Genomic DNA, 16,178 nt, shown 5'->3' on the forward strand with positions numbered 1-16,178 from the left:
TTCAAGACTTTGTAATTTTAGCCAAACAGATTCCAATAGGAATGTGTGTTTCTGAATCACTTCTGTTGGACCTGGGCTATCAGAGATTGTTCCCTTTTGGACCAAAGAGTGACTTTTTGCCCTGGTTTTCTTCAAATGTGCTTCTGCTGATTAGAGATGATGAGATTTCCAACCACCTCACTTGAGACAAGATTGCCAGTTTTGAGGAATGAAATCCAGAAAGTTTTCCTTTGTGTTCATCAAAATAACTGTGCTCACACACAGGAAAAAAGATAGCGTGTTAGATGTAATTTCCATGAATTTTGTTCAGTGCATTGATCCAGAGTTGTTTGATATTGCATTCACAGGAATTCTTTCGCAGAGGATGAGAACATGAAAAAACCACAAGTACCATTTAATGCAATTGAAAATAAAAAAGGTAAAGGATGTAGTCCCACTTCTTTCTACATGAAAAACAAGTATTGTGTGGCCAAAAACATAAAAAAATGTTTAGCTTTATTAGCAATCAAAAATGAAAATTAAACTGGAAAATGCTGTTTTCCCTCAAATTTGGAAAGATTTTTCCTCTTAAAGATAATAGAGTTGGGAAGAGTGTAGGAAAATGAGTATTCTCATGTTGCTGGTGGGTGTATAAATTAGAACAATCTTTCTTAAGCGGCCATTTAACAACATGTAAGAAAAGCTTTAAAAGTTATTCTTACGTACCAGAAATTTCACTTCCAGATATTCATTTTAAGGAAATAATTAAGAATGTACACAAAAATTTAATTACATAAATTACTAATAAATGAAAAAAATAGCAACTACCATTATTGCAATAATAGTGGATTGGATTAAGCTATAGTTATCCAATAAATTACTATAAAGCCATTCTAATATTGTGGGAAAATAGTTACACATGAAAGATGTTTAAGATATATTATTAAATGAAACAATTGGCTACAAGCAATATGGACCTTAAGGAAAATTAATGGCGATTTTGATTTTCTCTCTTAAGCTTATGTCAATTTTCAGTTTTTTTCCTTCTAAAGAACATCTGAGCTTTATGTCACATGAAAAGGAAATGTTTCTAATTTTCAGAAGAAACAATGAAAAGAAGTACATGTGTCTACATTTTTTTTTTTAAATCGAAGTTTTCCTACTACAAATCAAGGTTTAATCCAATGTAGTGGTTCTGGGTGTGTGGCCCCTAAACCAACAACATCAGCACCATCTGGGAAGCTTGGAAAATTCACATCTACTGAATCAGAATCTCTGGGTGTAAGGCCCAGTGTTCTTTATTTCAACAAGCCCTTCAGATGATTCTGAGGCATGCTAAAGTTTGATAATAAAATGAATCAATAAGGTCAGGGAAGAACTGATGTTAAACTGCTGTTCTGATCGTCTTTCTCTCTCCCACCATTTTTTTCTTCTCTAAATGATTTCTTTAAGCACTCTGTTTTTATTCACTCATTTGTCCCATTGGTATTTATTAAGGAGTTTTTTAGATAAATGTTTGGTTGAATTTAGAAACAAAGTAAATATCAGTGGAACCAACTGGATGGAATTGATGTAATTCTAATGATTTGAGAAATTATAGCCATAAGATCATAGAACTTAGAGGAATTCTGATAGATCAACTTCAAGCAATAGATGGCATTTAGACCATTCATTTTTCTCCCTTAATATTTTCTTATTTGAAATAATTATTCTTCTGCAATTTGAACCAAATAGCTTCTTTTGTTTTACTGTAGCTTTCAGTTTAACTTAGAAGTGCTTTCTGATGTAATAAAAATTAAATAATAAAATATGTGTTTTATTAAATTATCCTGAGTTTCAGATACCTGAATATGTATTCTTTTTATTTTGATTAATAGTTTCATTTTTTAATTTACATTTCTTTTTTTAGCTGCAGTTCCACAAATTATTAATGAAACCAAAGAAATACATTGCATTAATGGTGAGTTCCAATGAAAGTGCTTCAGAATCATAATCAACAGTTAGGTTGAATAAATCATCATACTGGGGCATCTTTAGGCTGATAATGTATTTTATGTAAATTTTCAGAAGTCTTGAGATTTCTGAATGAGTTCATATTTGCTACTTTTGTATAAAAAGATTTTTAATTTTCCATTTTTGAAAATGGAATATTATGTTTTTGTATTTAAAGACAGTAACTTGTTTAAAGACAGTAACTTCCAAACTTATTTTGAGGGGCCCTAACGGTGCTAGTGCTTTGCCTTGGGGACTCTCAAATGGAAGAGCTTGGCATCTCCTCTGTATATTGATTTTTAGGACTCTCACCACCCAACAGTGATCCTTTTCTCCCAGATTGTTGATATAATGGATAGTACTTGATTTGAGTTTTCTTTATAACAATTGAGAGTTTTTAAGCCAAATTTCAATTTCTTTTCTTAAAATTCATGAATTTTTTTTACCAAGGTATAATCAATAATATAAATACATATATAATAGTAATACATTTTAAGTATTATATAGATTTTTAAATTTTTAAATAATTTTCTTCACTCTGGTCAGTATTATTCCAGTGGTCTTGCAAATATATCATTCTAGGGAATCTTACTGACTTTTCCAAGATCACAGTGCTATTAAATGCATGAGCTGGATCATGAAACTGGGTCTTCAGATTCTTTGTCCAAGGCTCATGTATTATCTTAATATCCTATAATAATATGATGGAAGCATAAGAATTCTATCAGGTTTGTTTTTTGGCAGTGTATACCTTTTTAACATATATATGTGTGTATATATATATATATATATATATATATAATTGATGCTGAAACATACACAGAAAATTTAGCCTTTCACAAAAAAATCTATTCTGATAAAACATTAAAGGTGAAAACAATAAAATTTATGGACTAAGATCTAATTTATGATAAATATAAGTCTTCTAATTTAATAAATCTAATTTGTCTCTTCTAAAATGCAATTTAATTCATTCACTGTGTTTTAACAGTATCATTAAAATCACAATAGGCTGAGAAGTGATACAATAATGTGGTTTAATAGAATCAACAAATACATCCAATTAAAAATAATAACATTTTGAATAAAGTACTGCTAATCAGGAAAAAGTAACAGATATACTTACACCATTCCCTCTCTGCATTTATCATCCAATCTCCCACTGCTAGAAAAATACATGCTACTCAGTTCTCTTGGGAGACTGGTACCCAGTGTGTAGTGAGAAAAGGACTAATTTTGAGAAAACTAGGAGCAAGATTAGAATGAACATTTGTTGAGGGTCTAGTGTGCCAGGCTCTGGGTTAGATCAGGAAAGCCACTTCACCTCTTTGGTCTTTTGTTTTCTCATTTATAAGAGGAACAATTGTACAAATTAATCTTTTTTTTTTTTTAGTTTTCAGGTAGCATAGGGTAGAGGATACAAACACGTTAAATAAGCTCTTCAACTTTGTTCATATTTTTATGTTGATTAAAAACTAGTCCTACCTGGGTCTTCAAAATTAATCTTACTATTTTTATGGTAAAAGATTTTAAAAAATAACTCGATGCCTTAGAACAAGTGGGATTATCTTTCAGTGTCTAGGCTGTTTTTGTGTTTAATATGAGTTATGATTATCCCTCAAGAGGGCAACAAAATTCTGCGGTTAAAAGAAATCCATTAAAAGCAACCAAGACTTCAAACAGCTTTCCCATATATACTTGCCAAATACGTTAAGCAGCCTGCTACCACCTTACCTCACAGTGGGTTCTCTGCAGAGCTAAGGTAAGCTGGCCTGAGACAAGTTGGGACTGGACTGGGAAAGATGCCAAGGAAACACCAGGTGTTTGTAGGCAGCACCACTGATGATTCAGTTGAAGATGATGTCAGGACAAAATCAGCTTTCAAGCAGGGGTCTAGGATGCAGTACATAAGCCAGAGGTGAAGAGTTTCTGATGAAACCAAAAACAAGCACTTGCTAAAATCTTGCTTAAGAGAATGATTACGCATTTTCTTTCATTTAGGGCTGAGTTTCAGTGTTGTAATGGGCAGGCCCCATTGAAAATGTTCACTGTTAAGTGAAAGTATAAACTGCAAGGAAATTAACTCTCAGTGACTATTTTATAAAAATATATAAAGTTAAAGTATCAGTACATTTCCTATGATTACTATTTTGAAAAAAATCTTCCACCTTGTTATTCATCTAACTGGTTCTGAGCATAAAAGTGTAGCACACGTATTTATATTCCCTTTCTGCCTAAGAAATGGTGCTTTTGAAAGCACATTCCATACCCCTGAACTCCAGCTTGTTTAAAGTGTTAGATTGGGTTCACAGTCTCCATTTGAATCAGATCTCATGATCAGAAATAACCTGTTTTTACTGTGCTTATCTCAGTGCCTTGAACATAGACTATGCCAGAAAAAAAAAATCTTTGATGAAAAAATGAATGTGTTATTAATAAGTGGTTGAATTCAAATGAAAAGCTATGGTCCTTTTCAAGATTAAATCTAATAATACAGTCTCACCCTTATTCTTTCATTTGTTCTCTTTTATTATAAAAAATTTTAGGAGCTGGTAGGATTATTGAAATTATAGATGAAGTCCACCTACATCTGTCACCCAGATAGAATCTTTCGTAACAAGTAAAATCAATCAAGCAGATATTTACCTAATTCACTGAGTTATTCAACCAAATTGACTTATTTTTATTGACTTTTCCCTGCAATGAAATTACAATATATCTATTGTATTATTATTGTTCCTAATTTGTACCAGAGTAGTTTTTTCTTTGACCAGCTGAGAAAACTATCCTAGAATGTGGGTCAGAAATACACACATTTATTCACTTTCATTATTTTAGGGCACGATGGGAATTAAGCTGACACCTAGTCCTCAGAACTAGAATGAAACACCTATAAAGTTGGTGGTATTCATTGCCATGGATTTGGTGATGCATCTGTCTCCATGTCTGGCAAAGAAATATAAAACTTTTGGTATTGAATCACAAAGTCCAGGATGTGATGGGAGATGGGAAGGAGAACCAAGGAAGTGGTTATGAGATGCCTTGTAAGCTTTATTGGGAGCTTGGCCTAGCTTCTGGACGTGATGAGAAACTGTTAAAGAACTGAAGCCAAATCATCAGATTTGATTTTAGAAAAATCGTTGTGATAGCTCTATAACAATAGAGGAAGAGACAGCAGTTAACAGGATAATCGACTTTTCTTTAAGTGCAGGTGTATAGCTTCCTGTGGCAAATCTGGTGTTATCTTTTTGTCGCTGTGTTAAACATCATTGAGCATCTTATTTAAAGGCAACAGAAGACATTTTCATTTTACTGGTTTTTATAGAATTTCCTATGTTTACCTTTACTGGAATTTTGTTGACTATTGAAAAGTATTTCTGGCACAAAATACTTGTTAATATTTCTTTGAAAAACATTTGCTTTTGAGTAATTTGTTTATTTCAAATATGAACACAATATAGTTTAGCAGTGGCTGGTGTATGTGCCTAGAAATATGTTTTTAGTTTTTTCTCACTAAAATACTTTTGCAAAAAATTGAGTTATCAAATAGAAACACTTTTTTTTAAATGGCTTAGAATCAATTATATGAAATAATATGCTAGGTTCTGTAACAGGGTTGAGCAGAGGATAGCATTTCCTTCTTATACTTTAGGGTACTTTCTTAGGTTAAGGTGGCTGGAGTAGAGTATGGAGGGGGTCTCATGTTCTTGTGTCTGACTGTTTGGCATGATACTGGATTTCACGTTCTTTGCCTCACCCTCCTGACTGTAAGCTACATATCAATCCAATGGCAGTTTAATGACACTTCCCGTCAAGAAATTTTCCTTATTCCCTGCTGGTATCCTTCTGTCACCACCCCACAGAGTCATCTCCCCCCCATTTACACAGTTGCTTGATATATGCAGTAAATGTTACAAAATGTTATCAATCCACTGGAGAGACATTTTCTGACCTTCTGTGCCTTTAAACTTTTAAAGGCTGAGCAAAAAATATCAACTAAAGTCAACAACTGTTATATGAGGCAAGGTCTACAAAATTTGGCAAATAGAAAACCCAGCTGAAGCCACAAATCAACTATGACCAGAGGACCAAATGGAAAATCAGCAGTGATCACTAAAGTTATTCAAAAGAATTTTAAAAACCTTAATCATATATGATTTTTAAACATTTATCCATGCCACAGGTGTGTTTCTGTCATTGTTTTGTTTTTTTAAACAGATAAAGATGCACAATGTCATATCAAGCAGATCTTCACACATCCGCATTTGGAACTAAATCCTGAATTTAACTCAAAGATCAAAGATTATTACTCTGAAGTCCCATTTGATGTGGTAACGCTGACAATTGGAGCAGAGACTTCTAAGTGTCAGTGCAAGGTGTACCTGCAGGAACGGGCAGGACCAAGGTATGAAGGAGCTGACAGGGGCTGAGGGGAGACATCATAGCGGGAAGCACACCTTGGAAGCAACCTTTGAAGATGGTTCAGAAAACCTGCGGCACAAGATCTGTTGGAGGGATTGCCAGGGTGTGAAATCCCTCTGCTTTACAGGTGCCATGTGGTTTAAAAGAACACAGGAGTGCTCTACTGATCTAGTAACAATCTTTTTGTTTAATCTTTGTAACAATGTTGTAACAAGAGAGGATCTTGTGGTATGAAAAGTATTAACGAGGACTCATTTGGGGAAAATTGAGTTTATTGTTACCTTCATGTGTTTCGGTAGTTGAAGAGTTCATCCTTCTGAACAGTAGCCTCCTCTACCCCAACCCAACTCCTCAAGTTTTTGAAGATTCAGGTGTTAATTACTTAATAAACATGTTGGTGACAATTTGTGGACATAGTAACACTAACTTTCTTAGTCTCATGGGATTTTTTTCTGTTGACTCTTTTGAGAGTCATCAACTCTTTGGTTTATAATTTGAACAGAAGGTAGAATTTTATGACATGCTACGTCCATGGCAAGAAGTATACTCATTTTCCTATGTTGTAGGGAAAGAAATGCACCCAGCATTCCTGAGAGCTCAGAAAGTGTAATAGAAAGGAAATAGGATTCAAGTCAGGCCAACCTGGGTCCCAACACTGACCCTACCATACTCTACTATATTTAAAACGGGGACTATCATAGTTTTTATATGGAGTTGTGAGTATTAAATGGGATAATGTATGACCCTGACAGGTGGTTAATAATATTAGTCCCCTTCCCTGTAATTGATAGGGGACATGACTTGCTCTGCACGATAACTCTTGGTATACCAAAGCACAATGAAACATAAGTTAAAATAGTTTTTTCACATTTTAGGTTTCTTATGAAATGGTGCAGATCTTATCTGTTTTTAATGAAAATTGTATACATTTAATAAATATTGATGTATGAATCAATTTGGGTTGTCTCTCTCTCATTCTCTCTCCAGCTTTGCCAACTACCCTCTGGGCTTAGGGATGAACAAAATCTCAATGCTTGTGGTGGATGAATCTCCAATCCAAGGTGAGACCCTGATCACATACAAACTCACCATCTATAGAGAAGACCGTCCAAGTCTGCCTTTGTTTGAGGACTTCACAGCATGCGGTTTTGTGCAGGTAAGTGAATTTTACATTTGCACATGGGTTGAATTGGGAGTGATCCTTTAACCCAGGTGAAAATTGCCAAATGAAAATTATTAGAAAAAAGTGGATGCTTTCAAATCCAAATAATTGTGGTCTCATTTCAAAAAAGAGTACCAGCCAGGTATCTAAGATACCTTTTTGTGAGTGATTTTCTTTTAAGTGTGGTGGCTATTCCCTGCACTTATAGTGTGCAGTGGATTTATTGTGGTTAATATTGAAAAAAATGTCTGAGTACTCTCACTTAGTTATGAAATTGCTTTTACATTTCCTGTTTAAATTGTGCTGTGTTTCTTGGATTTGTCCCTGGAACTACTTTGAAATTTTAAACTAGATTCAGTGGAGTTTGTTTTAAAGAATAAGAGGAAAATTTATGAAACTATTTTACAAAAGGGATACCAGATGAACGAAATTAAATTTCCTTGGGTAGATACATTTCGCTTTCACTTCTTGTACCTTAATCATTTCTAAAGTTTGCAGTTGCTCTAGTGAGCAACACATACCATTCTGTAGCCCTGTTGATTTTGGAGGAGGGTGAACATTACCCAGAGACTTTGTCTTATTTGGTGGTTCTTTCTTCTGTGTTTTCATTTTTTAGGAGTCTGTGTATAACCTTCTATATTTGCCTACATCATACACCCTGGCTACAAGTGATTCCAGGGAAGTAGTAATTGATACTCTTACCATATCTACTAATCCACTTAGACAGAATAATTGCACCTATGTCGTGTCTCAGTGATTGATATGCTAGTGGGAGCATGAACCACAGACGGTTAATAAAAGAGAGGAAATGGCTGACTGGGCCTCAGTGAGTAGGATGGATACCATGTTTTCTTAAATGTAGTGGCCATATAGAGTGTTCTCTCCCCTCTATGCACCACCACCACAATCTCATCTCTCCTCAAGAATTTAACGCTGTTTTGTAAGGGTACTCATTGCTGAGATTTTTATTTTTCAAGAAAATATACACCTGTGATTTATGAACTACCACCAACTCAAAGGGAATTTCACAGTGGTGTATACATTGGTCTAAAGCAGGACAGAACCATTATTCTTAAAGATATTAGTAGGTGTACTTAAAAAAAAGATAGGAGGGGGAGACCTTCAAGATGGCGGAGGAGGAAGACGTGGAGATCACCTTCCTCCCCACAAATACATCAGAAATACATCTACATGTGGAACAACTCCTACACAACACCTACTGAACGCTGGCAGAAGACCTCAGACCTCCCAAAAGGCAAGAAACTCCCCACGTACCTGGGTAGGGCAAAAGAAAAAAGAAAAAACAGAGACAAAAGAATAGGGACGGGACCTGCACCAGTGGGAGGGAGCTGTGAAGGAGGAAAGGTTTCCACACACTAGGAAGCCCCTTCACTGGCGGAGACGGGGGGTGGCGGAGGGGGGACGCTTCGGAGCCACGGAGGAGAGCACAGCCACAGGGGTGCGGAGGGCAAAGCGGAGAGACTCCCTCACAGAGGCTCGGCACCGAGCAGCACTCAGCAGCCCGAGAGGCTTGTCTGCTCACCCGCTGGGGCGGGCGGGGGCTGGGAGCTGAGGCTCGGGCTTCGGAGGTCGGATCCCAGGGAGAGGACTGGGGTTGGCGGCGTGAACACAGCCTGAAGGGGGCTAGTGCAACACAGCTAGCCGGGAGGGAGTCCGGGAAAAACTCTGGACCTGCCTAAGAGGCAAGAGACCATTGTTTCGGGTGCGCAAGGAGAGGGGATTCAGAGCACCGCCTAAAGCTCCAGAGACGGGCACGAGCCGCGACTATCAGTGTGGACCCCAGAGACGGGCATGAGACGCTAAGGCTGCTGCTGCAGCCACCAAGAAGCCTGTGTGCAAGCACAGGTCACTCTCCATACCTCCCCTCCCAGGAGCCTGTGCAGCCCGCCACTGCCGGGGTCCCGTGATCCAGGGACAACTTCCCCTGGAGAGCGCACGGCACGTCTCAGGCTGCTGCAACATCACGCCAGCATCGGCCGCCGCAGGCTCGCCCCGCATCCGTACCCCTCCCTCCCCCCAGCCTGAGTGAGCCAGAGCCCCCGAATCAGCTGCTCCTTTAACCCCGTCCTGTCTGAGCGAAGAACAGATGCCCTCAGGCGAACTACACGCAGAGGCGGGTCCAAATCCAAAGCTGAACCCCGGGAGCTGTGCGAACAAAGAAGAGAAAGGGAAATCTCTCCCAGCAGCCTCAGGAGCAGCGGATTAAATCTCCACAATTAACTTGATGTACCCTGCATCTGTGGAATACCTGAATAGACAACAAATCATCCTAAAATTGAGGCAGTGGACTTTGGGAGCAGCTGTAGACTTGGGGTTTGCTGTATGCGACTGACTGGTTTCTGGTTTTATGTTTATCTTAGTTTAGTATTTAGAGTTTATTATCATTGGTAGATTTGTTTATTGATTTGGTTGCTCTCTTCCTTTTTTTCTTTATATATATATAGATATATATATATATATTTTTCCTTTTTCTCTTTTTGTGAGTTTGAATGTGTATGCTACTTTGTGTAATTTTTGTCTGTATAGCTTTGCTTTTACCATTTGACCTAGGATCTGTCTGTCTGTTTTTTGTTTTTGTTTTTTAATACAGTTTTTAGTGCCTGTTATTGGTGGATTTGTTTTTTGGTTTGGTTGCTCTCTTCTTTCTTTCTTTCTTTTTTTTCTTTTTTTATTACTTTTTAATTTTTTAAATTTTTACTAATTTTTTATTTGAATAACTTTATTTTATTTTATTTTATTTTATTTTTTCTTTCGTTCCTTCTTTTTTTCTCCCTTTTCTTCTGAGCTGTGTGGCTGACAGGGTCTTGGTGCTCCAGCCGGGTGTCAGGCTCGTGCCTCTGAGGTGGGAGAGCCGAGTTCAGGACATTGGTCCACCAGAGACCTCCCAGTTCCATGTAATATCAAATGGCAAAAGCTCTCCCAGAGATCTCCATCTCAACGCAAAGACCCAACTACACTCAACGACCAGCAAGCTACAGTGCTGGACACCCTATGCCAAACAATTAGCAAGACAGGAACACAACCCCACCCATTAGCAGAGAGGCTGCCTAAAATCATAATAAGGTCACAGACACCCCAAAACACACCACCGGATGCGGTCATGCCCACCAGAAAGACAAGATCCAGCCTCATCCACCAGAACACAGGCATCAGTCCCCTCCACCAGGAAGCCTACACAAGCCACTGAACCAACCTTACGCACTGGGGGCAGACACCAAAAACAACAGGAACTACAAACTTGCAGCCTGCAAAAAGGAGACCCCAAACACAGCAAGTTAAGCCAAATGAGAAGACAGAGAAACACACAGCAGATGAAGGAGCAAGGTAAAACTCCACCAGACCAAACAAATGAAGAGAAAATACGCAGTCTACGTGAAACAGAATTCAGAGTAATGATAGTAAAGATGATCCAAAATCTTGGAAATAGAATGTAGAAAATACAAGAAACGTTTAACAAGGACCTAGAAGAACTAAAGAGCAAGCGAACAGTGATGAACAACACAATAAATGAAATTAGAAATTCTCTAGAAGGAATCAATAGCAGAATAACTGAGGCAGAAGAACGGATAAGTGACCTGGAAAATAAAATAGTGGAAATAACTACTGCAGAGCAGAATAAAGAAAAAAGAATGAAAGGAATTGAGGATAGTCTCAGAGACCTCTGGGACAGCATTAAACGCACCAACGTTCTAATTGTAGGGGTCCCAGAAGAAGAAGAGAAAAAGAAAGGGACTGAGAAAATATTTGAAGAGATTATAGTTGAAAACTTCCCTAATATGGGAAAGGAAATAGTTAATCAAGTCCAGGAAGCGCAGAGAGTCCCATACTGGATAAATCCAAGGAGAAAACGCCAAGACACATATTAATCAAACTACCAAAAATTAAGTACAAAGAAATAATATTAAAAGCAGCAAGGGAAAAGCAACAAATAACATACAAGGGAATCCCCATAAAGTTAACAGCTGATCTTTCAGCAGAAACTCTGCAAGCCAGAAGGTAGTAACAAGACATATTTAAATTGATGAAAGGGAAAAGGCTACAACCAAGATTATTCTCCCCAGCAAGGATCTCATTCAGATTCCACAGAGAAATTAAAACCTTTACAGACAAGCAAAAGCTAAGAGTATTCAGCACCACCAAACCAGCTTTACAACAAAGGTTAAAGGAACTTCTCGAGGCAGGAAACACAAGAGAAGGAAAAGACCTACAGTAACAAACCCAAAACAATTAAGAAAATGGTAATAGGAACATACATATCGATAATTACCTTACATGTAAATGGATTAAATGCTCCAACCAAAAAGACACAGACTGGCTGAATGGATACAAAAACAAGACCCATATACATGCTGTCTCCAACCGACCCATTTCAGACCGAGGGACACATACAGACTGAAAGTGAAGGGATGGAAAAGATATTCCATGCAAATGTAAAACAAAAGAAAGCTGGAGTAGCAATTCTCATATCAGACAAAATAAACTTTAAAATAAAGACTATTACAGGAGACAAAGAAGGACACTACATAATGAGCAAGGAATCAATCCACGAAGAAGATATAACAATTGTAAGTATTTATGCACCCAACATAGGAGCACCTCAATACATAAGGCAAATGCTAACAGCCATAAAAGGGGAAATCGACAGTAACACAATCATAGTAGGGGACTTTAACAGCCCACTTTCACCAATGGACAGATCATCCAAAATGAAAATAAATAAGGAAACACAAGCTTTAAATGATACATTAAATAAGATGGACTTACTTGATATTTATAGCACATTCCATCCAGAAACAACAGAATACACTTTCTTCTCAAGTGCTCATGGAACATTCTCCAGGATAGATCATATCTTGGGTCACAAATCAAGCCTTGGTAAATTTAAGAAAATTGAAATCGTATCAGTTATCTTTTCTGACCACAATGCTGAGACGAGATATCAATTACAGGAAAAAAAAAATGTAAAAACTACAAACACATGGAAGCTAAACAGTACACTACTTCATAACCAAGAGATCACTGAAGAAATCAAAGAGGAAATAAAAACATACCTAGAAACAAATGGCAATGAAAACATGGTGACCCAAAACCTACGGGATGCAGCCAAAAGCAGTTCTAAGAGGGAAGTTTATAGCAATGCAATCCTACCTCAAGAAACAAGAAACATCTCAAATAAACAACCTAACATTACACCTAAAGCAATTAGAGAAAGAAGAACAAAAAAACCCCAAAGTTAGCAGAAGAAAAGAAATCATAAAGATCAGATCAGAAATAAATGAAAAAGAAATGAAGGAAATGATAGCAAAGATCAGTAAAAATAAAGCTGTTTCTTTGAGAAGATAAACACAATTGATAAACCATTAGCCAGACTCATCAAGAAAAAAAGGGAGAAGACTCAAATCAATAGAATTAGAAATTAAAAAGGAAAAGTAACAACTGACACTGCAGAAATGCAAAGGATCATGAGACTTCTACAAACAATTCTATGCGAATAAAATGGACAACCTGGAAGAAATGGACAAATTCTTAGAAAAGCACAACCTTCCAAGACTGAACCAGGAAGAAATAGAAAATATGAACAGACCAATCACAAGCACTGAAATTGAGACTGTGATTAAAAATCCTCCAACAAACAAAAACCCAGGACCAGATGGCTTCACAGGCAAATTCTATCAAACATTTAGAGAAGAGCTAACACCTATCCTTCTCAAACTCTTACAAAATATAGCAGAGGGAGGAACACTCCCAAACTCAATCTATAAGGCCACCATCACCCTGATACCAAAACCAGACAAAGATGTCAGAAAGAAAGAAAATACAGGCCAATATTACTGATGAACATAGATGCAAAAATCCTCAACAAAATACTATCAAACAGAATCCAACAGCACATTAAAAGGATCATACACCATGATCAAGTGGGGTTTATCCCAGGAATGCAAGGATTCTTCAATACATGGAAATCAATCAATATGATAAACCATATTAGCAAATTGAAAGAGAAGAACCATATGATCATCTCAATAGATGCAGAAAAAGCTTTCGACAAAATTCAACACCTATTTATGATAAAAACCCTCCAGAAAGTAGGCATAGAGGGAACCTACCTCAACATACTAAAGGCCATATATGACAAACCCACAGCCAACATCTTTCTCAATGGTGAAAAACTGAAACCATTTCCTATAAGATCAGGAACAAAACAAGGTTCTCCACCCTCACCACTGTTAATCAACATAGTGTTGGAAGTTTTAGCCTCAGTGATCAGAGAAGAAAAAGAAATAAAAGGAATCCAAATTGGAAAAGAAGAAGTAAAACTGTCACTGTTTGCAGATGACATGATACTGTACATAGAGAATCTTAAAGACTCTACCAGAAAACTAGTAGAGCTAATCAAAGAATTTGGTAAAGTAGCAGGATACAAAATTAATGCACTGAAATCTCTTGCATTCCTATACACTAATGATGAAAAATCTGAAAGAGAAATTAAGGAAACACTCCCATTTACTATTGCAACAAAAAGAATAAACTAGCTAGGAATAAACCTACCTAAGGAGACAAAAGACCTGTATGCAGAAAACTATAAGTCACTGATGAAAAAAATTAAAGATGATACAAACAGATAGAGAGATATACCATTATCTTGGATTGGAAGAATCAACATTGTGAAAATGACTATACTCCCCAAAGCAATCTACAGATTCAAGGCAATCCTATCAAACTATCAATGGCATTTTTCACAGAACTAGAACAAAAAATTTCACAATTTGTATGGAAACACAAAAGACCCCGAATACCCAAAGCAACCTTTAGAAAGAAAAACAGAGCTGCAGGAATCAGGATCACGGACTTCAGACTATACTACAAAGCTACAGTAATCAAGAGAGTATGGTACTGGCACAAAAACAGAAATATAGATCAATGGAACATAATAGAAAGCCCAGAGATAAACCCATGCACACATGGTCACCTTATTTTTGATAAAGGATGCAAAAATATACAGTGGAGAAAAGACAGCCTCTTCAATAAGTGGTGCTGGGAAAACTGGAAAACTACATCTAAAAGAATGAAATTAGAACACTCCCTAGCACCATACAGAAAAATAAACTCAAAATGGATTAAAGACCTAAATGTAAGGCCAGACATTATAAAACTCTTAGAGGAAAACATAGGAAGAACACTCTATGGCATAAATCACAGCAAGATCCTTTTCGACCCACCTTCTAGGGAAATGGAAATAAAAACAAAAATAAACAAATGGGATCTAATGAAACTTAAAAGCTTTTGGACAGCAAAAGAAACCGTAAACAAGACAAAAAGACAACCCTCAGAATGGGAGAAAATATTTGCAAATGAAGCAACTGACAAAGGATTAATCTCCAAAATTTACAAGCAGCTCATGCAGCTCAATATCCAAAAAACAAACAACCGAATCCAAAAATGGGCAGAAGACCTAAATAGACATTTCTCCAAAGATGATATACAGATAGCCAAGAAACACATGAAAGAATGCTCAACATCATTAATCATTAGAGAAATGCAAGTCAAAACTACAATGAGGTATCACCTCACACCAGTCAGAATGACCATCATCAAAAAATCTACAAACAATAAATACTGGAGAGGGTGTGGAGAAAAGGGAACCCTCTTGCACTGTTGGTGGCAATGTAAATTGATACAGCCACTATGGAGAACAGTATGGAGGTTCCTTAAAAACTAAAAATAGAACTACCATATGACCCAGCAATCCCACTACTGGGCATATACCCTGAGAAAACCATAATTCAAAAAGAGTCATGTACCACAATGTTCATTGCAGCACTATTTACAATAGCCAGGACATAGAAGCAACCTAAGTGTCTATCGACAGATGAATGGATAAAGAAGATGTGGCACATATATACAATGGAATATTACTCAGCCATAAAAGTAAACGAAATTGAGTTATTTGTAGTGAGGTGGATGGACCTAGAGACTGTCATACAGAGTGAAGTAAGTCAGAAAGAGAAAAACCAATACTGTATGCTAACACATATATATGGAATCTAAAAAATAAAAAAATGGTTCTGAAGAACCTAGGGGCAGGACATGAATAAAGACACAGAGGTAGAGAATGGACTTGAGGACACGGGGAGGGGGAAGGGTAAGCTGTGACGAAGTGAGAGAGTGGCGTGGACTTATATATACACTACCAAATGTAAAATAGATAGCTAGTGGGAAGGAGCCACATAGCACAGGGAGATCAGCTCAGTGCTTTGTGACCACATAGAGGGGTGGGATAGGGAGGGTCGGAGGGAGATGCAAGAGGGAGGGGATATGGGGATATATGTATACGTATAGCTGATTCACTTTGTTATAAAGCAGAAACTAACACACCATTGTAAAGCAATTATACTCCAATAAAGATGTTTAAAAAAACGATAGCAAAGAGTAGTGTTGTATGGTTATGAAGCAATGGATTAAACAAAATTAAGTAGGTTTCTTTACTGTAGGACTTCTTTGAACGTTTCAGATACTTATTTAAATGGTGGGCTTTCAAAAGAAGAATATGTAGTGTCCAGCATTTCCAAACTTATTTGACATCTTTTTAATGGACTACCTG

The 16,178-nt window shown here is 37.0% G+C and overlaps 1 protein-coding gene across 8 annotated transcripts in view; it reads left to right on the forward strand.

The window, feature by feature from the left end:
- CPED1 (cadherin like and PC-esterase domain containing 1) overlaps positions 1-16,178 on the forward strand; it is a 297,503-nt gene that overhangs the window by 139,138 nt on the left and 142,187 nt on the right. For all 8 annotated transcript variants that reach the window (XM_082472288.1, XM_082472289.1, XM_082472283.1 and 5 more), the window contains 4 exons: positions 348-418; positions 1,889-1,939; positions 6,190-6,376; positions 7,381-7,549. In XM_082472288.1, coding sequence (XP_082328414.1) covers positions 348-418; positions 1,889-1,939; positions 6,190-6,376; positions 7,381-7,549 — 478 coding nt within the window. The remainder of the gene's footprint in view (positions 1-347; positions 419-1,888; positions 1,940-6,189; positions 6,377-7,380; positions 7,550-16,178) is intronic.

This window comes from Balaenoptera physalus, assembly GCF_965194825.1.
Source record: "Balaenoptera physalus genome assembly, chromosome: 8".
Classification (NCBI taxonomy): domain Eukaryota; kingdom Metazoa; phylum Chordata; class Mammalia; order Artiodactyla; family Balaenopteridae; genus Balaenoptera; species Balaenoptera physalus.